Source organism: Hoplias malabaricus, chromosome 7, assembly GCF_029633855.1.
Source record: "Hoplias malabaricus isolate fHopMal1 chromosome 7, fHopMal1.hap1, whole genome shotgun sequence".
NCBI lineage: Eukaryota > Metazoa > Chordata > Actinopteri > Characiformes > Erythrinidae > Hoplias > Hoplias malabaricus.
The window spans coordinates 28,220,443-28,244,716 of NC_089806.1; the positions used below are offsets into that span (position 1 = coordinate 28,220,443).

General features: G+C 38.8%; 1 protein-coding gene across 7 annotated transcripts in view; it reads right to left on the bottom strand.

Moving 5' to 3' along the window:
- pum2 (pumilio RNA-binding family member 2) overlaps positions 1-24,274 on the bottom strand; it is a 66,200-nt gene that overhangs the window by 5,720 nt on the left and 36,206 nt on the right. For 4 of the 7 annotated variants that reach the window (XM_066676383.1, XM_066676378.1, XM_066676379.1 and 1 more), the window contains exons 8-18: positions 22,351-22,444; positions 21,839-21,943; positions 21,595-21,740; positions 17,323-17,440; positions 12,218-12,358; positions 11,454-11,759; positions 11,107-11,337; positions 9,241-9,508; positions 769-898; positions 532-666; positions 127-264 (exon numbers count right to left, since the gene is read on the bottom strand). In XM_066676383.1, the coding sequence (XP_066532480.1) occupies positions 127-264; positions 532-666; positions 769-898; positions 9,241-9,508; positions 11,107-11,337; positions 11,454-11,759; positions 12,218-12,358; positions 17,323-17,440; positions 21,595-21,740; positions 21,839-21,943; positions 22,351-22,444 (1,812 nt within the window). The remainder of the gene's footprint in view (positions 1-126; positions 265-531; positions 667-768; positions 899-9,240; positions 9,509-11,106; positions 11,338-11,453; positions 11,760-12,217; positions 12,359-17,322; positions 17,441-21,594; positions 21,741-21,838; positions 21,944-22,350; positions 22,445-24,274) is intronic. The other 3 variants (XM_066676384.1, XM_066676382.1, XM_066676381.1) reach the window with 2 other exon arrangements.

The window sequence follows — 24,274 nt, forward strand, 5'->3', positions numbered from 1 at the left end:
AGAATTTTGGTGTAGGGTTAGCCCATATTTTTAGCCCAAATAAAGCTGAAAAAGCAGGTAAATTAGTGTGGGTAAATAGTTCATGTGAGAATACTATTATAATTATATAATATATAGAGTTTTTACTTGGCCTTGGAAAGCATCAATGATGAACTGCAATGCCTGTGGCTGGACACACTCGATGCATTTCTGAACCACATGGTTCCCATTCTGATCCTTGACACACTTCAGCACGTGACCATCCAGTTCCCGCACTATATCACTCTGAAAATGACATGCATTAGTTCATGGATTGCTTTCACGTGTCATGTTTTTAAAAAGGTATTTATAGATATTTATAACATTTTCTTAACACTTTCTAATCACAGATTTCAAAGTCTGCTAAATAAATATACTAAGTGCTTCATACTATTGTTAGTGTTGCAGCAAGCTTTTCCTGCAATAAAGCTACAAACTTTATTAAATCTGTTTCCCTGTTACAGCATGGTAAATTATCTTGTTTAAAACAAGATTAAAAAAAAAGTGACTTACAATTACCTGCTGGTCAGATGAAATGGACTCCAGGGCCTTCTGAATGACTCTGCAGCCATACATCTGTAGGGCGAGTGGCAGTACGTGGCCACGGATACGAGTAGCCAGAGCCAGTTTCTGATCAGTGCTACCAAACTATAGAAAATAAAGTTAAACACAGATTTAAATACATTTTTTTAAAAATTGCCAGTGAGCAGCCCATTTGGGATTCTGTGAACTTGACTTAAAAAATCTCACCTCAAAGAACTTCTGAATGACATAATTGCCAAAGACATCAGTCATGAGTTGGTAGGCAGCTTGCAAAATCTCTCCAAATACCATTTGTCTCTCTGCAGGGGTTGCTCGTTCCAACTTCTGCTGAATAAATCTGAGGATTTTACCCAGACAATTAAATTCAGTTTTAAAACAGCAAAGCATAAGCCAAATCTTGTACTGAGTGAAGCAAATGCTGCCTATGTCACGGAATCTGTACTGGAAAAATTAACATAAATTAAAAGGAAGCGTAGAAAATGGACGTTAACCAACGTTTCTAGAAATGTGTTCAACATTAAAATATTCTACATTTTAAATTTCTAAATCTCAAACTCAATAAAAATGACTGAATTTAAATTACAAAATAGGTAGCACTACAAGGGGACAATGCTGCATTATGTTACCCAAACATAACTTTATAATCACACTTCATGGAAACTGTAGATGTTTTAACAGGAACATGGCTGTTAAACAAGGCTACAGATCTAGAACTGTGGTCAAGAAAAACATGTCTTTCTAAGTTGTAAATGATTTTGGTGGCATTAGGTCTCAAAAGCAATTGAACATTGCATGAGACCTCTGAATGTGGAATCACCCCCAGTTTCTTTACAAGACCAGCACACCTAGTGTATATAAACATCAGACTGAACAGGTCACCCTCCTGAACTGACCTGCATGTGCAAAAGAACAAGGCTTCAGGCTCCAAAGCGCTTTTTTAAAATAAAGGACTACTAAGAGATATGTTTGTTTTATAGTAACCCTTCTATTTTATTATTATTATTATATTATTTCTCAATTATAAATTTCACACTATTTTCTTCCCCAATATCAAGATGTAAATGCTTTGACCAGTCAGTTTCCATGTCATAAATACGGCAAATTTCTGGTTTGAATGCCATCGTGATGGCCACGCTATGAACAAGCTCTCTAGGAAACCTATTAAATAGAAAACCTAACCCCATTAAAACAACGTAAATTTGTTTCAAGAAGTGAATAAGGAAGGGGGTAAGCGAAATACACCAAAACTGACAAATCACATCAAAGAGGCAATTTAGTGGAGGTTTAAAGCTCAGAAAACAACGCTAGCTTTCCGGCTAATGCTAATATAATCGGTGCTCATTACGAGCTTACTAAAAGACGGCTAATACACTTTGTGATTCGATCCCAGCAATCTTCTGTCAAAATATGGCTGAAATGGACCCTGTATTACAGGAAATAAGAGGCTTTTGCCAAGAAAATAATACGCAATTGGTGAAATTAAGGACAAAATCTTTAAAATGAATGGAAGCTGGTCGAGGCTGAGGATTGAGAAAGCAGAGGAGAGGATTCAGGATACCAAGGATGCCATGATAGAAATAAACTTACAGTTAATGTTGGAGGAGAAATTAATGGACATAGAAAGCAGTACAAGAAGAGAAAACATACGCATCTACCGTGTATCAGAGAAAGCAGAGTGAAACTTTCCAACAATGAGTGATTTTGTTGAGAAGTTACTGCATGAAAACTTGGAGCTCTCCCAAGAGAGCTTGACATTCGCATTGAACGGGCACATTTCTCTCTAGGCCCACCACCCCAGGAGAAGTTCCCCCGAGATCCATTATTGTGAAATTCCTCAGCTTCAAAACCAAAGAACTTCTGCTTTGCAAGACATGGCAGAAAAGAGGATTTACCAAGAATGGCAGACATAGTGAATCTGGATCATGACTACGCTGCCCTAATAAAAAAAAGTCAGAGAATATGCAGATGTGCACGGTATTCTGAAAGAACAATGGATCCTTTCTGACCCTCTTTCCTATTTCAAGAGACGAAACAAAAATCTACAATTAGGTGGTTAGCCACGTCTAGGAGAGGCTATACGGTAAAGTCGTTAAGACGGCTCTGGAACAACTGAAGCAGATGACCTGGACCAAGGTGGTCAGAGAACCGGGGAGCAGCGCAGCAGGCAAGATGCAGAAACCCAGATAAAAAAAAAAATAAAATAAATAAAAACTAAGAGCCTTCAAGAGGATAACACCTACGCTTTCCAGAAATTGAGGTTTACTCACTGTGTTTTTGTTATTTAAGACGAATATAGTCGTTTAAGGAACATAATGAACTAATAAATAAGGTTTCTCGCGGGCACTTTCAACAGTGAGGCCTCAGGCCTTAAAGGCCCTCTTCATTGACTGATGAAAAAGTTGCCTTTAGAGGCGAATCAGGGTCTACTTCTGAGAACCCTACCCTGGAAGTTAATACTTTTTTTTTTGTTGTTCTTTTTGTTTATGTTCACTTATACATATGGTCTGTGTTCAGTGTTTATTAAGGTGAGTGTGGAGCCCATAAAACGATGTTCAATAACTACAATGTCTAAAATTTAGATGAATAGCAGATTACTGAAACTGATATCTATGAACGTTAATGGCTTACATAATCCAGTGAATAGGTGGAAAGCCTTATCCAAATTTAAATTAAAGATAAAGACTAAATTGTTTTAATTTAGGAAACACATCTAATTGATAATGAACATGCAAAATTGAAAAGGCTGGGTTCTAAACTTGTCTTTCATTCTTCCCACAGTTTGGGGAGGAAAATTCCACCCTATGGAGGTTGAACTCAAACATTCTAAATTACCCAAATATTAAAGATAATTTGATGAGAGATAGAGAATAATTTATATTTTAATGATAATGAAGAGGTGTCACCAGGAATACTATGGGATGGACTGAAGGCAGTGATTAGAGGGAAAATAATTAGTATTTCTGCCTACCTGAAAAAAGCAAATGGGCAAAAACTTCAGCATTTAGAAAATAAATTGTTAGATCTGCAACGCCAATACCCTGACTCTGAAAGATGATATCAAATCTGATATAATAAAATTGAAAAAAAGAAATAAATGACTTACATATGATGGATAAACAGAAAAATATGCTTTCTACCAAATAACAGCATTGTGAAGTAGGGGAGAAAAATGACTAAAACTTCTTTCATATAAGTTCAGAAAACAAAAAGCAGAGAGGACTACACACAAAATAAGAGACATTTAAATGGTCAAATAGAACCAGATCAGGGGAAAATCCAACGATGCTTTCAGAATTATTATAAAACACTATACTCTCAACCAAATGTAAATAACAATCGGGATATCAATACCTTCCTGTCTGAATTAGAATTACCAATGGTGATTGAGGAACAAAAGATAATGCTACTATCCAAAATAACTAAAGACGACATTCACTCAGCAATTAAAATATTAATGGGAGGAAAATTAGCAGGGGCAGATGGATTTGGTCCAGAATCGTACAAAGTAATGCAAGACTATTTAACTCCAACTTTGTGGTAATGGAAAAGAAAATTGTCCCTCCCTCATGGAGGGAAGCAATAATCTCTATCATTTGAAAAGAAGGACAGGATAAACTAGAATGCAGCAACTACAGCCCTATTAGTGTATTAAATATTGATCATAAACCGTTCAACTTCATCATCTCAAAGAGACTAGAACAATTCTACTCAGGTTAATACATAATGATCAAACGGGCTTCATAAAACAGAGGCAGACTCAGGACAATATTAGGAATGTTTTACACATAATGAGGCATGTGGATAACAGAGACCCTACGTTTAGACACTAAAAAAGTATTTGATTCTGTGAGGTGGTCCTTTTTATATAAGGTGCTTGAAAGTCTGGGATTTGATAAATCTATTATCAGCATTATTTCAGGTGTATGCAACAGACCAACAGCTAAGATCAAAATTAACGGAGACCTCACTGAATCATTCATATTTGAGCGTGAGACACAACAGGGTTGTTGCATTTCGCTGCTCCTCTTCGCCTTGTTCATAGAAAGGTTAAGCCATTAGGTCAGACAGAGAAGATAAAACTGGAGTAAGGATGACAGGAGAAGAACAAAAATGGGCACATTTTGCAGATGGCCTACTATTAACCATATCCAACCCCACACAGGCACTCCCTAAAATCATGAAAATATTATCAGAATACAGATGCTTTTCGGGGTATAAGGTTAACGTAAACAAAATGCAGATGCTAACTCTAAATTATGATCCACCAACTGAAATCAGGAATGGCTATAAATGAAAATGGGATGCAGACAGTATAAGATACTTAGGGGTGGTAATACATTGTGACTTCACAAAAATGTTTGATGCCAACTATGGCCCCCTAAATGTATCCATAAAATCTGATATACAAAGATGGAACGCCATACTATTTTGGACAAACATTCTAGGATTGAATCATTAAGATTAAATATCCCTCCCCCGAATGTTGTTTTTTGTCCTGTTTTATTGCAGAATAAAATATATATTAGTAAATGAAACCATATTATATGTAATGATATTTGTGTGGAATGAAGCAATTAGAATTTGCAGTTTGATGTTAGATTCAAGAATTGGATTAAAAAAGCCCTAACTAATTACTATACATTTGTCCATGAGGAGCAAAGTTTAAAACCTTGAAAAGAAAATATGATTAAGATCAGATGGCTTCTTTAGACATTTACTGGTCAAATTATTTTAATCAGGACATTAAAGGTGAATATAAAAGGACCTAGGATTTGTGGAAACATTTATAAAATTAACAAAATCTGAGTGGACAATAAAATAATTTCCAGATTGTACAAAAGCATCCTGAAATGTAAAAACGACATCACTATGTTAAAAGGAAGTGGGAAAAAGAAGGTAAGCTGGCAATTACATAGGAAGTTTGGGAAAAAGTCATAGTATTAATTTTAAAATGAATTTACAAAGTGTTGAATCTGCATTTGTGGATTAAATCATTCACATAAATCATTCCATATATTTAGTAATTTCCTCTCACTTGTTGGATTTTGAGACGTTTGCATTTCAGCCAATCCACACACAAATGCAGCTCTAAAGCCACAAATGTGGCCAGCAGGCGAACAAATGCCCGCTAGGTAGTACTGTTGATTTAGTTTGTATGGGACATCCTTAAACCTGGAAGCAATTTCTTAAGATTTAAAAGGAGCAATGTCCAGGATATTTACTGTACTTAGTCATAAAATATCTAGGGTGTGTGATCATAGATTAAGGAAACAGTCAAAGCTAAAACACTGCTGCTTCTTACAGCATTGATAAAGCAGTATAATCTCTTTGAGAAGTGGAATGTCCAGAGTGGAGCTCCGGTGATCCTGCCCTCTGTCCAATCATTTTACAGTCCACCATGTGGCCAGGTCTACAAACAGTGTCTTGCAGCCATAAAATGACCAAGTGAACAGAGTTAATGTTATATTCTACCAGACCTAAAAAGCCCCAATGCCCTTCTAAAAATCTTCATGAACAGAGAGAGTAAAATGAGAGGAAATATTGGGCTTGTGTTTGAAAAGTGGAGGAAGTTTACAAACAGCAACACCATTGAACAGAGCCAGCGTTGGCTAATTTTCTACTGAACATCAAATAATTTCTGAAAAAATAGACGTACAGAGCCCTATGTATAGGTTAAAAGGAGTTAAAGCCATAGGTTTTGTGTTTTACTAAAGAAAGTGAGTCGAAGCAACATTTGAAAGGTGTGTGTTTAAATAAATGAATGAGTAAAAATTATGTTTGAAAAGCCTTGCATATTCACCTATTTTAGGAAATCAAGCTTGGTAGTACACAGCAATTCAGCATTTCTCTAGTAGGTAGATGTTTAATAAGATGTGGTTCAGACATTACATTCTTGTAAGTGAAAGGAAAACAGCGGTGGCTCTTTATATTTTTGCCCTCCACTTAAGTAGCTAAATGTTTAGTGACATCACATACAATTGGTTTGTGTTTTAAAAATGTGGAAAAACCGTTGCTTCAAAAAGTTTCAAAAGATATAGTGTTAGCTTCGGCTCTTAAGGTGGAACATAGAATTTAAGAACCTGGCAAATAACGACACTAGGACTCATAAATTGACATGTAAGTTGGAATGAAAATAGTGGATAAGAAGATCTGCATCCTAAACGACATTTATGGTGGAAAGGAAAATCAATAAGTAACACCAGCCATGTCTAGTCAAAATATTTCAGGTGGATTTGGGCAGAAATGTTTACTTTTGTGTGTAGGTACATATTTAATGATTTAATGCAATGATTAACACTTTATAATAAACTTTATATAATAATATAACTTTATAATAAAGCCAAATCTACAATGGAATGGTTCACAAATAAATGTATCCAGGTGTTGGAATGGCCAAGTCAAAGTGCAGACTTGAATCCAATCGAGAATCTGTGGAAAGAGCTGAAGACTGCTGTTCACAAACGCTCTCCATCCAACCTCACTGAGCTTGAGCTGTTTTGCAAGGAAGAATGGGCAAGAATTTCAGTCTGTCAATGTGCAAAACTGATAGAGACATACCCCAAGCGACTTGCAGCTGTAATTCCAACAAAAGGTGGTGCTACAAAATATTAACGCAAGGGGGCCGAATAATATTGCACGCCCCACTTTTCAGTTTTTTATTTGTTAAAAAAGTTTGACACATCCAATAAATTTCATTCCACTTCATGATTGTGTCCCACTTATTGTTGATTCTTCACAAAAAATTTAAATTTGATATCTTTTTGTTTGAAAGCTTGAAATGTGGCAAAAGGTTGAAAAGTTCAAGGGGGCTGAATACTTTCGCAAGGCACTGTATATTCTGAAGACCATGGGAAAGGAGCTTGTGCATTTCCCTAACATATGACTAAAGCATTTGTGAGTTACAGCTGTTTCTTATGCAATGTTTCAAAGGCAAGCTGCACATCTCTATTTAAGCAGAGGGTGCAATTACACAGTAATGAAAGTTCCACATTTTTTTTGATAATTATTAAACTTCAGGTTCTTACGATCCTCATGATACCACATATGTCTATATTGGGTTTTGATCCAAGGACTAGTTCTTGATCAAGTATATATCCGCTACATCTCATCTATGCCTGCAGACATCTTTCTGTTTTGCAGATTCCCCCCTCAGCCCCTCCCTCTTCTCCTCACACACAGACTGTCACCTCTCTCTCATGTGGACCAATAAAATGGGTGTATCTAAAATTGTGGACAGTGAGTGGAAACAGGTGTTAAATTCTCCAGCAGCACTGCTCTGTCTGATCCACTCAAAAGAACAATACACACTGCCATATCACCATATTATCATTGTTACTACAGTGCTGAGGATGTATGAGCAACTGTCTCAGATTTTATATCTATAAGTTGGACCAATAAAATATTGGTATCACAGAGTGGACAGTGAGTTGACACAGGTGTTAAAATCTCCAGCAGCACTATTGTGTCTGATCCACTCATAAGAGCGCTGCCATATCACCACAATGTCAGTGTCACTGCAATGCTGAGAATTATCCACCACCCAAATCATATCTGCTTTATGGGGGTCCTGAACACTGGGTCAGAATCCAGAGTGTCTCTGTAACCCAAGCCCAACCCTCACCTGCCTGCAGACCAGAAATTCACCCACTCATCCACTCTTACAATCCAGCTCCACAGAGACAACAGAACATCAAATATCGCATTTAAAATACTAAAAGAGAAAAAAAAAAAAAAAAAAAAAAAAGAAAAGGTCATATGCTAACCTCTTGCTCTGCAAAGATTGTTCACTTTCACCCTGGTCTTCAATGGTGAGGACACCCATGGTGTCCTAGAATGAGCATTAGGATAATAAACCAGGGTGCAACTCCAGAGTGACTTCTGTGCTCTATGCTGTCTCTGTCATCCGCTACTCCTCCATCTCACGCTACATCTCCAAAGAGATGCCAGAACAGCAAGGACCACCTTACACTAATATCTGGCATTTTATCAGGTGTGTGTACACTTTTTATATCCACTGTATAATATGTTGCAAGCTATACATGCTTAAATTAGTGTAATCTTTCACACCGGCCACGCATGTGAAGCGTAAACTTATTTCTCAAGTCACACAATATAATTCAGTTTCCATCACAGAGTGTGCACTGATGTCATTAATAGGCTGACAGTGCATGTGAGACAGAGTGTGCATGTCTACAGCCAGACTCTTCTCCACATTTGTTGTGGTTGTTTGTTGTTTAATGGTTGCATTTGTGAATCAGGTGAAATCTGAAAGGATAGTCCCCAAAATTCAAAACCAGCAAGAGGAAATTAAAAATACTTCACAAAATTTGGGCAAGTGACTTGATCCACAAATGCAGATTCAACACTTTATTTATAAAAAAAGAATTACTTGAGAAAATATGCAATGAACTTTTAAACAAATGCTTTCATTTTTACATTAAATGACACAATTTTATGTAAAACAATATAAACCAAACCAAAAACATGTATTCATTGAATTAACTGTATTTGTACAAATTGCAGACAATGAAACAAAACTGGGGTATATTTATTTGTGAATAATGAAATGTATTTTTCAATTGTGTCTAATTGGTGCAATATGATTTACACATTTGTCAAGTTTTTTGAGACCAATCTCTCTCCATAATCTAAGCTTATAATGATCATTATGCCACTTACCTGGAGCCATGTTGGTCCTGGGAAAACTCCACCATGTGTCCAGGGAGGTCTCGGAGCTGCAGGTTGGGGAAGCGGTTGTTGCGGAAATCTTCAAGTAACCGGCTGCGGCCCGAAGGCATCACATCAGAGCGGTTGTAGCGTGCCCGAGGTGGAGGAAAAAGCTGGCTGGTGGAACTGAACAGGCTTGAGGTGCCACCTGTGCTCCTATATTTTGCTTCAGCTCCTGGGGCTGCTGAAATATAGCGTCCACTGCCATTTGGTAGACCCCCTGTAGAGATAAATGGGTTTCAATTTAAACATAAAAAGAAAATATTTTTCATTAAATAACTTGCACAGCTATGAAAATTTTAAAGTAATTTTGCATAATTATTATTGCATAATAATTCAGAAATATTTTGACAGATTATGAAGAGTGTTTCCAATTTTTCACTAACCTTCTGAAAGCTCAGAATGAACATACTTTGCTGAAAAACAGCACAATAACAGCATTTCCATTGATTTACAAAGTAAGACAAAAGATGGCAAATGTTTCTTATTAATTTGGCTTGTCAAAGCCAAATTACTTTTCTTCGAAATCGTTTTGTTTCTTCTTTCTTTTTCTTATTATTATTCTATTTGCAAATTGTAAAAATGCTAGTCCTCCTAGGTTTTCAAAATACAGCTGTCATAGATCCTATGCCAACTCAGGTTGCATGTGCTTTCTGGAGAATTGGACTTACGGATTTCAGAATACGAATTTCCAAATTGGGAATTTTCCCATAGGAATGCATTGGCCAAAATTTCAACCTGTCAATTTTGAAACTACGGCCACGAGATTTCAAACGGTCAAATGTGTGCACACCGAGACCCGTTATGTCGAAATTCTGACCTCTTGCACTCATACGTCCCATTTAATCTCTCCCCAAATATCCCTCCATTCACTTCAATGGAGGATGCCTAGAGTGCGCGATTTCATCCCACTCTAGCTCCTCTGCCCAGAAAGCCTTTATCACTTTTAAGTCAAACATTTCCTTCTTTATACTTTCACCTGAGATCCTTTGAAAATATAGTTTTAGAGTTATTAATTTTTGTTTGGCACTAAGGAGGGTTTTGGCTCCCATAGAGTTCAATGAATTTCAGAGTGTCTTGGCACAGCAGTGTTCCAAAAATTTGTTCTGTGATTAATTCGTAATGACACAGTCAATTATTGCTCAAACCAGATCGATCCCCAGAGTTTCCTTGTCACTATGGTATGTTTGGTATATATTCACACAGAATATATATAGGCAGTCTCTATGATCTTTAAGGTGGAAATCTGAATAACGCTATTGTTTTTAATGTGGAGGTCTTAATAAAATTGTGGGTTTCTTAAGGTGGAATATTTTTAAAGGTGGCAGTCAAAATGTATTGGCAGTCTTTTTAAGGATTTAAGGGTTATTTAAAGTGCTCATTTTTTTAAGGTGGATGTCTAATTCAAATGGAAATCTTTTTAAGCTGGTGGTATTTTAAAAGGTAGTATTGGAAAGATTGATAAATTTAACGTCATAGCCATTAAGCAGCATATGCTTGAACTTTCACCCCCCAGTCTGAATTTGCTATTTTACTTTAAATAGTGCAGCTGGCATAATTTTACTGCTGCACTTCAACTGTGTAACTGAAACTACTGTCATTTACAGTTTCAAGACAAGAAAACACATGATGATTGAATTTTATAGTTACTTTCTGATAAATTACTAGTTATTATTAGCAGACAGTAGTGTTTTTTTGAACTACTGTCACTGACCTATCTTTAAGGCTTTTAATCATGTCAAAACACTTTCAGTGGTAAAATCTAAAAACTGAAAATTCTGCCAAGAACTAATCACAAACGCAATGTTGAAGACAAACCTAGATGAAGACTGGATGAGGAGCCATGGGAGGAGGGCAGCGAGGGTGGAGGTGTAAGAGGAGAATGACCAGGCGTTAAGCCAATTGGGCTAGGAGAAGAAGAATAGCCCAGGCTATTAAAAAAAGGTTGGCCAATTGGGGTCAAGCTGCTACTACCACCACGTTTATACAAGTCTGAGCTGGCCAGCAGAGAGTCCCGACGTGTGGCACTGTTGTTGTTGGAGTTAGAAACTGCAGTGAAGATGGGTAGAAAAAGGAAATCAAAAACATCCAAACAAAGAATCTAAAAATAACTTTCATAATTCAGAAACAAAACTTCTGATTTTTCCATGTGCCCTCATACACACCTGAAGAGCCAAAGCCTCCAAGAGCAGACCCAAGCCCCACACCTAGAGATCCACTTGTGCTACTGAAGCCCAGTGAGGAACTAGGTGGTGGGGCAGCACTTGTATGGGAGAACAGGGAACTGCTCTGGGAGCTTGGTGCCACTGAGCCTGAACCGTAGAAGGAGTTGGATGGCAAGCCAGTGGAGGGTGGTTGTGGTTGCTGTTGGGGCTGGGGTTGCTGAGGCTGCTGACAGCCCATAGATCGGTACAAACCATTGTTAGGGGTAGACACACTGTTAGCAGACCCAGAGGCAGATGCAGCAGCTGCTAGACCATCAAAAAAAAAAAAGGATGGGAAAAAGGAAAATGTGAAGGATACGACCTGTTCAAAATCAGACAGATAATAAAAAACCTGTACATTTAAATATTCATCTGTTCTTTTCCTGGGATGATTAATACAGTTTTAAGTGGTTCTGATTGACCATTAATAGTATAGCATCTGTGTTCTTAGACAGAGAATAGAGCCTCAAACTATATATGTACTTCAAATAATTTTAACATAGCATCCATCTACTTTTAGCCTGAGACCAGCTAATCTAGAAATCAATATCCGTTGATTGAAATTATGTAGTTTCTTTAATGCATACTAGTTAATGCAGATACAGAAAACTGGTAGCACATACTACAATTTCAATGCAAGAACATCAATTCATTTGTGAATTGTAACAATGACGCAAAGTAGTAGGTACACACTAAAACAGTGTTTTACAGAACTGTCTACTTACCAGCTTGTGCTGCAGCAGGGTTAATGAGGAGTGGTGTCTGAACTAGTCGAACTGGCCCAGTCAGTCCGGTACGAGCTCCAGGGCCCATCACCAATGCTCCAGTCTGGTCATAGTAAGCAGCCGGTGCCAGCACTTGATACCCTAATGTAGCAATAAGTATTTCTGTTGAGAGGTGAGAGGGACAGAGGGACAGAGGGACAGAGAGAGAGAGAGAGAGAGAGAGAGAGAGAGAGAGAACCATCCCCACCCCACCAAGCAGCTAAAGCACCAGCAGACCCTGTTGGAGAACTCACTTCTAGGACTTAGAACAGAGATGCAGGAACTCAAGCAGGACAGAGATTTTCTAATACAAGAACTCACTACAGTAAGACAGAAGATACATTACAGGGGCATGACTATTAATGACTTGAAGAAGGAACTAAGAAGCCTCAAAGCCCAACAGCAGCTAGCAGAGCAAGGACCTGCCCAGTCTGATCCACAGCCTGCCCACCCAGAACAAGGAGCCAGCCACTCTAGACAAGGGCCCACTCGTTTAGAGCAAAAAAAAGCAGTTTTCAGCAACCCTTCAATACTGACTAAGACCCTACCCACCCTGACCCAGAACTCACCCTCTCTGACCTAATATCCAGCCACTCCCAGCAACAGCCCCATCCAGCCCATCCAGAGCAGAGGAACGCTCACATTCTGAGCAAGAAACATCCCACACAGTCAGCCAACCTAACCCACAGTATGTCCACTCTGAAAAAGGACCCGCCCACTCCTAGCATCAGGCCGCCCACCTTAACCCACAGTCCAAGCCCAACACCAAACCAGTACCAAAAGAAAAATCTAAAACACAAACATGCACACCTGCAGATATTAACTGTCATTCTAATAGACTCAAATGGAAAGTTTTTTAAATGAGCAACAGCTCTTTCCAGGACACAAAGTGGTCAAAGTTTGATGTGCAAGGACCAGTGATGCACTCCACCTTCTCACCCATGCCATCTCAGGTGAACCAGATCTTTTTATCATTCATACTGGCACTAACAACTTGAGGTCACAACAAGAGACAGTAGCTGAGTGCATAGACCTCAGACCTTCCTCACCTCAAATATCTCCATCTCTACCATTCTGCCATGGAGAGACCGCCACCCTGCTACCATCTACAAGATAAATGCAGACATCTCCCACAGATGTGCATTTATGGCCAGTGTTCACCTGGTTCACCACCTCAACCTTCATGACCACGTCCACCAAAAATTTGAAAGATATGGACCTCGGACGCAACCCAGACAGCCCCCTAAGAAACTGTAGCAAAAATTAGCCTACACAAAATTAGACCACTCTACCCACCATCAGCCATGAAGGCCAGTGGACACAGAACGCTCTGTCACTTCTACCCCGACTCCACAAAGCCATTCAACCCCCCAGAGCATCTCTAGCAACCTGGACCGCCACCCCACACAGACCTGCCAAACCCAGTGTTGCAACTCATCCACCAGCATCTAGAAAACTACACCCAAAACCAGCACCCAGTATGACACACTGACTACATTCACCTGACCCCCACATGCAGCCATAGGAGCACACCTACACTAAAATGGTGAGAAACCCAGCCCCCACCAGTGTTGCAGACCTAGGCAAGATCAAACAGCTGCTTAGTCTTATATGCAGCAGACTGCTAAGCTAAGTGACAATCAACTCAAAGATTGATTAATAAATGAATAAATAAATAATTGTCCTTGCTAGTGTGTAAATGGTTTACAAAACCAAAAGCTTCACTATACAGGTGTATCTCCTTTTAAAAAATACTTGTATTCTCATTTTCATACAACTTAAAATGAAACCTTTGTGTGGAACAATCGGGGCATAGAATGCTCTCTATTTGTGTACAAATATAAAAACACTGAATTCATAAATAACAAAACACCCTGACATTATTTTACAAGAAATGTGGTGTAAATCTGATTCCATCACTCACTGCCCCCCCCCACCCCCCATCTACAAAGAAATAATCCTCCCATCATTAAACACCCTGACATTAAAAGAGGTAGAGATTTTGGTGGAATTATTATCTGGTACAAATCAGAACTGTCTAAATTTATAAATTACTAATTTGGCTTAAAATTAACAAAGATATTACAGACATTCCAAAAGACATCTTATGTTCTGTCTACATCCCTCCCAGTGAATGCCCTTATTATAATGAAGATATTTTCCCCAGTCTCCATGACCAGATCAGCAGCTTCCAGGCCCAGGTCTCTATCTGATATCAGTACAGAACAAGGCAATACTTATGTATTTGGACATTATTTCCCAAGAGATTTATCTAACCTACCCAAATATAACTCTGATCCACATGTGAACAGAAATGGAAAAGAACTCCTGCAGCTCTGTCAGGGTCTGGTTCTGTACCTGATCAATGGTAGGACATGAGGGGACTCTTCGGGAAGATGCACATTCTGCTCACCCTTTGACAACAGCACAGTTGACTACATGATCACATATCTAGACCCTTTCTCTCTCTCTCTCTCTCAGTGCTTTCACTGTTAAACCACTAAACCCTCTGTCTGACCATAGCCAAATCACTGTGTTCATCAGAAGCCCGTTAAGCTGTACAACATCCAGAGAGCATACAGATGGGCCCAAAACAGCACACACAATTCAAACACTTTAGACACCTTTCTGGATGCCAAAAACACTGGTTTGACATAGAATGTCAAAAAACCTGAATCAGAAACACAGAAACCCTAATAATGCAGATTTATTCCTTCAGTACTGTGAGATGTTAAGGCACACCAACTCTCAGATCCTCCTCTGTTGCCCTAACAGTTACATAAAAGCAGCTTTTATAAGTGTAATTAACCGTGTGTTGTGCTCGTTACTGACCTCAAGCCCAGAGCTGGTAAAAACTAACTTTATAAACCAGACTCTGACGGTGAATCGGAGGCCAGTGAAGCTGATGATTGAAACAGCTCTATATTTTATATATTTATAATATTTGAACAGATGCCTTAACAAAGGCTGAAAGAAGACCTTAACTGACTCACAGCAAAAGTGCATTAATCTCAGCGAAGCATTTTCAAAATAAAGGTTTGTGAATAAAAGCATATTTTGGTTTCAGGCAAGCTATGTTTTTCTGGGGTCCCTTCTAATGCTCTTTTATTATGTTTAAGAGCTATAAATGAATCCATTGTGAGTGGGTGCTTTTTTACTGAGTAAGCTTTATAGGCAAAAAAGAAAGTCATTAATAAAGATGGGCTCCTTATTAAAGAAATGCCCATATCTTCAGATTCCTTGCACCCCACCTACAATACCCACGGGCCCCACACTTAGAGAAACACTGCATTAGGGGCACACGGGTTAGACTCCAGTAGAGAGTATAACTATTTAGGACTGAAGATTAGTTCAACAGAAAGCTTCGGTCCAGCGGTCAATGAACTGAGAGAAAAAGCATGCAGGGCATTCTACGCCATCACACTCCAAATTCCCATACAAATCCCAATTCGGATCTGGCTTAAATTTTTCCAATCAATTCTAGAACCCATTCTCCTGTACGGCAGTGAAGTGTGGGAACACTACAAAAACACACATCTCACCAATGGGACAAACACCCAACAGAAAAATGCACACCGAGATGTGTAAAAGCATCCTGCTAGAGCACAGAAAGAAGAAGAAAGGAGAAAAAAAAAAAAAAAAACACGGAGGCAGAGTGCAAATACACCGGTACCCTCTATTACTGAGAATACAAAAAAGAATGATTAAATATTGGCTGTATCTAAAAAGCAGTGACCTATTATTAACACCTATCAGTGATGGAAGATTACTGTCAAAGTTGGCCCCTAGATATTAACATTGATTTAAAAAAGATCATGACTTTCCAAAAAAAGGCTTACAAAAATCTAAATTCCATTTTACATCCAGGGAGACAACACTACAACATGACATGTATAATTATGTGGGACTGCTGATGAGTACATCTGGCAGATTCAGTAAAATTATAAAACTATTTCACTCTAAAAAGATCACTAAACACATTCAACCTGCCCGTTCAAATCAGGATAAAAATATTCAACTGCATAAATAAACCCATATTTTATATGATAGTGAAGTGTGGGGACCTGTAATCTATCAAGGAAACAATGTATGGGACAAAAATTCAATACAGAAATTCCATCTAGAATTTTGTAAAAACATCCTGAATATACACAGAAAAACTGTAAACTTGGGCTGCAGAGCGGAGCTGTGGGAGATTCCTCTCTCTCTCACCATGTTAAAAGGAGCCCTGAAATTCCACTCTCAATCCCACCCAGACTCATACCATCACACAGCATATGTCTATAACTGCACACACCCATACACAGATCCCCTCAGACAGACTAAAAAAAAAAAAAACACCACTTTCACACTAACACCCTCTTTACCCTCTCTCACACACACACACACACCTTTAAATGATCCACAAACCCTGCAGTTAGGGTACATCAGTAAATGACTTCAAGAAATTTCAACCATCAATAAATTAGAATGTTACAGATCACTCAGAGGATACACACTCACAAACTCTCCGATTCAAGTTCAAACCCCAGAGAGAAGCAGACACTAACATTGTACAGACTCGGTGCCCACAGCCTGGAGACAGAGACTGGGCGCCAGTGGAAGCACTGGAAGCTCCGAGAAGAGCAGCACTGTCCTCACTGCAGTTCAGAAGAGATAGAAACTGAGTAGCCCTTTCTCTCTTGATATCCCAAATACACACACCTGATGAGAGTTCCTGCACTCAGTAAAGACTCTCATCCCTTCACTGGAAGATGAAAACATAAATGATGAAGATCTGCTGTGTGTGTAGTTGGGAGATATACAGGACACTCAGAGTCCTGTATATCTATATATAAATGTACAAAATGTACACAGACTTGCGCCATAGTAAAATCTCCGGGCAAAGTCAGAGAGAATGCATGTGAAAACGGCGCGGGAAATGTTCAGAGGATGCACCACAACCTAAAGCACGTGTTCCATTTTCCCACTGAGAGAGTACGTCTGAGGCTGAAAATCTCCCGTTGTGAGCAGCATGTTTGAACAACCGTGTGAAAGAGGCAAGAGAGACAGACAAAGATATTAACCTGGCATGCTGGTGAAAGCCAAGGCTGGGTTGGCTGCAGCAGCTGCAAGAGATTCTTGTTGACTCTGCTGGTTCTGCCCTGGAGTTAGAGGTCGCTGGCTAGTTCCTGCACGCATCACCTGACAGAAGAAATGTGATGTTTAATAAATACTTTAGAGTAAAGCATTACATTGTAAAGAGACAAAATTTACTCTCTGTATTCAACCATGTTCCATAATAAGACACTACAACAAGCAATAACTTTGACACCACAATATAGATAGAAAAAAATATATATATAGAAAGTCTAGAAAAAGTCCTCCAAAAACAAATAAATAATCAATCACAAACACCGGAACTACCAGAACATTGCCAGATGGAACTGTTGTTTAATGTCATAATGCACATTAGCTTGTAATGTTGACTGATATAGTTACACATATACAGGTGCTGTTTATAAAATTAGAATATCATGAAAAACTTCATTTATTTGAGTAATTCCCTGCAAACAGCGAAACTTGCATATTACACTCATTCATTACACACAGATGGATATATTTCAAGTGTTTATTTCTTTTAATTTGATTATTATAACTGACAACTAACGAAAACCCCAAATTAGAATATTGTGAAAAGATTCGATATTGAACACACCTGGTTCCACACACTACTCAGCTAATTAACTCAAAACACCTGCAAAGGCCTTTAAATGGACTCTCAGTCTAGTTCTGTAGGATAATCATGGGGAAGACTGCAAACTTGACAGTTGTCCAAAATACGACCATTGACACCTTACACAAGCAGGGCAAGACACAGAGCTCTGTGTCCAAGCACATTAATAGAGAGGCGAAGGGAAGGAAAAGATGTGGTAGGAAAAATAAATAAATAAATAAATAAATAAATAAATAAAAGTGTACAAGCAATAGGGATAACCGCACCCTGGAGTGGATTGTAAAACAAAACCCATTCAAAAATGTGGGGGAGATTCACAAAGACTGGACTGCAGCTGGAGTCAGTGCTACAAAAACCACCACACACAGACATATGCAAGACATGGTTTTCAGCTGTTGCATTCCTTGTATCAAGCCACTCTTCAACAAGAGTGTCATAAGCGTCTCTCTTCCAAAAAGGACTGGACTGTTGCTGAGTGGTCCAAAGTTATGTTCTCTGATGAAAGTAAATTTTGCATTTCCTTTGTAAATCAAGGTCCCAGAGTCTGGGGGAAGACAGGAGAGGCACAAAATTCACATTGCTTGGGGTGCCATGTCATCCGCTGGTGTTGGTCCACTGTGTTTTCTGAGATCCAAGGTCAATGCAGTGGTCTACCAGGAAGTTTTAGAGCACTTCATGCTTCCTGCTGCTGTAGTGGAAATAGTTATGCCCCACGTTGCGGTAGTATAAATGCAACATATCGAGTCAATGATAATTAATTATTATTTGATTAATAATTAATTATTTAACTCATTTTGTTAAGCTCCATGTTTGAGAGTCATTAAATAGTGTCAAGCTTACAGGTAGCTTGGACAAGTAGGCCATCTTCACATATTATACAGCAGAATTAGCTAGAATTAATTATTATTAATGAATTATTATGCTCATTGATATGCTCATAGGTTCTTGGCTCTGAAATTGAATCTGAACTAGGAGGAATAATTCGGTACAAGTGCACACACAAATAACTAAGGATTGGTTTTATCACACAACTGGTTTATTAAGTGTAATATCAAATAATGAATATTGATTATACATAATGAAATGGATTACAGCGATACATGAGGGAACAGGGAGATTAATATATGAAAATTATCCTAAATTCTAAAAAGGCTATAATTTATCCCAGCAAGCATTCAGCACCACTCCTGAGCTATGAAGAAATAAAACCATGTGACCTTACGTATCCCTGGAGATGGACTGGAGATAGCTGGGAGCATGTTGCTGACGTGCGGTGCTTTCCGGCACGGCTTCCTGGAGCACTACAGCTGCTGGCCTTGTAGCACTGCTTCGGTTGGAGTTCCTTTTCTCCCACTTTTCAGAGACACGGCGACCCCTCCGTCAGAGCTGGCGGCGTTCTGAAGGTCTCTGTGGTTAGGGTAATCGCTGATCTGCCACCTTGTGAGAGACACGTCCATGCAGGTCTCTCCTGGGCCTTTTTCTCAGAAGGTGATTCTGAGGGTGCGTGTGGCCATCCTCGTCGCTGGTCCGGAAGCTTTTGTCATCACTTTGAGGATCAGAGGTCTGAGGTCTCCTTCATGCTCTGGGTGGCACTGAATTTTAAACAGAGTTTAGAAAACCCACCTTGAATACCTGATAGGCCCTCAGAGATTGAGGATTGGAGCATTTCATTTTCTTCTTCTGATTGGCCGTTTCCTGTACCTTGTTCGTGACATCACAAAATTTATGACACTTGACAACTCAACTCAAATTTATTTATAGAGCACTTTAAAAAACACCAACAGCTGAAACAAAATGCTGTACAAAAGATGTTTATAAAACAAAATAAAATAAAATAACCAATAAGGAAAAATAAATAACTTAAATAAAAACAAAACAAAGGTCTCATGCTGGGTTGAAAGCCAAGGAATAAAAATGGGTTTTAAGTTTTAAAAATCAAGACAAGACAAAGACTTGAAGACTCAGTCCCAGTTGAATGACTATCCCAGAATTCTGAATTATACTTTTGCAATGTAAGAGATTGTTTTAACACAAGTTATATCATTCAGACAAACCGTGTTTTACATAATTCTTAACCAAATATCACACAGAGTATGTGGCTATCTTGGTTCCTACATAAGTTCATATAAAAATGTGATTTAAAACATATGAAATTAATTCCACCCATTTTGATTTGTCTAAAAGGGAATTCATTTCACACAGTGGTACACATAGGCAACTTGTTCATCAGGTAAACAAAGGAATTAAGGAATGTGTGATTCTTTTGTATAACAGTCTTTCAAAATGTGTGAGAAGACAGTTTTAATCAAGGTTGAGCCTGTGTGTCTCTATGCATTCTGAAAGATTCTTCTCGTGACCCTGTGTCGTAAACTGTCCTGAAAAGGGTCTGTAGTGTCAGTTTTATGACACTCTGACACAGACCTTCAGGCACCAATTTGAGGCCAGTGCTTGCTGAAAAGCTTATCTCAAATTCCAATATTGTCTTGTGTGGCTTGGAGTTGTCTCTGAAAACCTAAAGTCTAAAGTCTGGGTATTAAAATCAAATCTCAGAAAGTCAAATTTCTTATTAGAAATTAATACACATTAATTATATCACACTACACTGCTACTGACTAACTTTATGGAGATGCAGATTTCATTTCCCAACAGGACTTGCACAGTACCAATGCTACCAGTACCTGGTTTAAGGACCATGGTCTCCCGGTTCTTAATTGGCCAGCAAACTCGCCTGACCATAACCCCATAGAAAATCTATGGGGTATTGTGAAGAGGAAGATGCAATACGCCATACCCAACAATGCAGAAGAGCTGAAGGCCACCATCAGAGAAACCTGGGCTCTCAAAATACCCGAGCAGTGCCACAGACTGATCAACTCCATGCCACATTGCATTGCTGCAGTAATTCAGGCAAAAGGAGCCCTAACTAAGTATTGAGTGCTGTACATGCTCATACTTTTCAGTTGGCCAGCATTTCTAAAAACCCTTTTTTTAAGTGGTCTTAAGTAATTTTCTGACATACTGAATTTGGGGTTTTCATTAGTTGTCAGTTATAATCATCAAATTAAAAGAAATAAACACTTGAAATATATCGGTCTGTGTGTAATGAATGAGCATAATATACAAGTTTCACTTTGTGAATGGAATTACTAAAATAAATCAACTTTTTAATGATGTTCTATATTTATGACCAGCCCCTGTACATTTCTAGAATGTACAAATGCTTTGTATATATGCTTTGGGACATGGGAGTCTCTTATACCACCACCAAGGTGCAGCATCCACTTTATTGTGAGACTTTATTGTGATTAGATGCGGTCAAATCATACATCAGCTATTAAAGCTAGCTAGTCATCCTGTACAGACCCGTGAACCATCATCATTCTTAACTAAAACTGACTACATATATTTCTACAGCAGCAAGAGACTAATCAAACTAAACTGTGCGTGCATGCTGACATGACATGTGCAACTGTCAAAGCAATCAGCTTGCAATCAAACCCATGTTATTTATTTTGAAAATAACATGGACATGCACATCTTTAAAAACCAGCTACAAAACACTGACTAAATTAATCACTGACACACACAAATCGATATATCTTAAGATAACAGAATGATCTACCTGTGGTTGTCCAGGCCCTGGGCCTTGATTTGAAGGCTGCTGGTTTGCAGAGTGATTTGCAGCAGCTGCAGCCTGTTGTTGAAAAAGACTAGCTGGATACACACCCCATGGGACCCCATAGTATTGTGGAGGGACGACTGCAGGGCCTACAAAAGCAAATGGCTACTTACAGGCTGTTTTTTTTTTTTATTCTATTTTCAAAATCGTCAGGAGAGAAAGAGAGAGCTACAGAGATAGAATTTACCTGCAAGAGTCGCCGCTGCTGCCAGGCCAGCAGCAGTATAGGGGTCTGCTCCAGGTGGAGCAGCATTGATTATGTATGGGTTTGGAACAAATGCTGGTGCAATGCCTGAAAAACAGATTATTACAGCAGGTCTGTTATTGAAGAGTCATTTCTTAAATACATAAAACACACCCTGGTAACACTTCAGACCGGCATGCTATGTGTGATGTCAGGATTACAGAAGAGAACAGTGACGACTGACCTACAAACCCATTTTCGTGTGCATGGGAGGACAAAACGCAGACAAAAAGTTCTCTTTTGTTTAAAAACATATCTATGTGGACAGAGCCTACAGAGCACAAAGTTGGCACTGGGGCCAAATAAGTGAAGAGTATGAAATGAATGTTTGAAATATAAACACAATAAATACTTGTTTGCAGAACTATATGTAATTAATACTCAAGTCAAAAATCTTAATTTATGCAATTAATAAAATTAAGATTATTACATGTGGAGAAATGTAAACAGCTTACCAAGATGTTGTTGCTGGGCAGCAGCAAGAGCATACTGTTGTTGCTGAGCAGCTGTGAGCTGCTGAACAGTCAAATGATTAGATCTCTGAAACAACTAATCAAAACAAATTAAAAGGCTTTAGCTGTAGCCAGTTCAGTTTTGATTCATACATTTCAAAACAGTAAAGAAAAATGTGAAACAATGATAAGAATTCAACTACTATAAATACACATTCAGAATCTATAACAAATGGCTCAGACCAAATGGCTCAATTAACATTTCGATTAGTCCATTAGGAATTGTTGGTGCTGTCACTGTGCCTGTGATACATTCATTTTGCTGGACAAAGGAGTAAAATTCCAGACCATTACAATACATGATGTGATGGTTTAATACAAATGTGATTACAACAAAATGTCTGTTTACAAAACAATATATTTAATCTAAAACACTGGAACACATGGAACTCATGACATGCATGGCAGAGCTTAGAGCATTTTCAGTCAACAACCTTTTTTGTTAAACTTCATGAAGGAATTGTGACAAGTCTAAACCACTGAAAACCTATGCTGTGGTCAGAGGAGAGTTTCAACTTGTTTTTGGAGAAAATTGGATATCAATTTCTCTGTGCTATCGCAAAAAAGACCATCCACACTTCTTAACAAAAGGTGCCAAAGCCAACATCTGTCAAGGTGTACATCATATGTGTATGTCATTACTCTGAAGTAGTGTGCCAAATGTAACACATTGCACAGAAAGGTAGCACTACAATTAGAGAGCAACTGGTTGCATAGGTTATTGTTTGATTACACCACCACCTAGAGATGCAGTACCAGCAAGATGAGATATATTCTGAAGACCATGGGAAAGGAGCTTGTGCATGACATATGGCTAAAGCACTTGAGTTACAGGTGTTTTTGTGCAAAGTTTCGAAGGCAAGCTGCACAGCTCTTTTTAAGCAGAGGCTGCAATCACACAGTAATGAAAGTTCCACATTTATTTTGATAATTATTAAAGTCCAGGTTCTTAAGATTCTCAAGATACCACATATGTCCATGTTGGGTTCTTATCCAGGGTTGAGTTCTTGCTCAAAATTATGTCAGTTACCTCTCATCTATGCCTGCAGACTTCTCTCTATTATACAGAATCCCCCCTCAACCCCTCCCTCTCCTCCTCACACACTGCCTGTCACCTCTCCCCTGCCCCCTGCCTGTCAGAGAGGGTCTGAGGGGACAGACACATAAATGCAGATCTACACCAATCAACCCTAACATTATGACCACCTCCTTATTTCTACATTCAGTGTCCCTGTTTTCAGCTGCACTGTTCACAGGAGCACTTTGTAGGTGTACAATTACAGAGAGGGGTCCACCTCTTGGTCTGCATACATTCATTGCTCCCTTTCACCCTGTTCTTCAATGGTCATGATGCCCACACAGCAGATATAATTTATGTGCTGGAGTTTTAAAGCACTGCTGGATTGAGAATAGTCCTCCACCTGTATCCACTGATAAAGGACTAGAGGACAATCAGCACAATTTGTGATGCAAAGGATTAGCTACTGTTTCTGCCTTTATATCTATAAGCTGGACCAACAAGTTAGGTGTGTGTAACAGTGTGGACAGTGGGTGGACACAGGTGTTAAAATTCCCAGCAGCACTGTTGTGTCTGATCCACTCATAAGAGCACTACACACACTGACATATGACCACAACGTCAATGTCACTGCAGTGCTGAGAATGATCCACCACCTAAATCATATCTGCTTTATGGGGGTCCTGAACACTGGGTCAGAATCCAGAGTGAAATTGCAGAGTTCTGTGCTGTCTTTGTAACCCAAGCCCAACCCTCACCTGTCTGCAAACCGGAAATTCACCCACTCATCCATTCTTACAATTCAGCTCCACAGAGACACCAGAACATCAAAGATCACATTTAAAAATA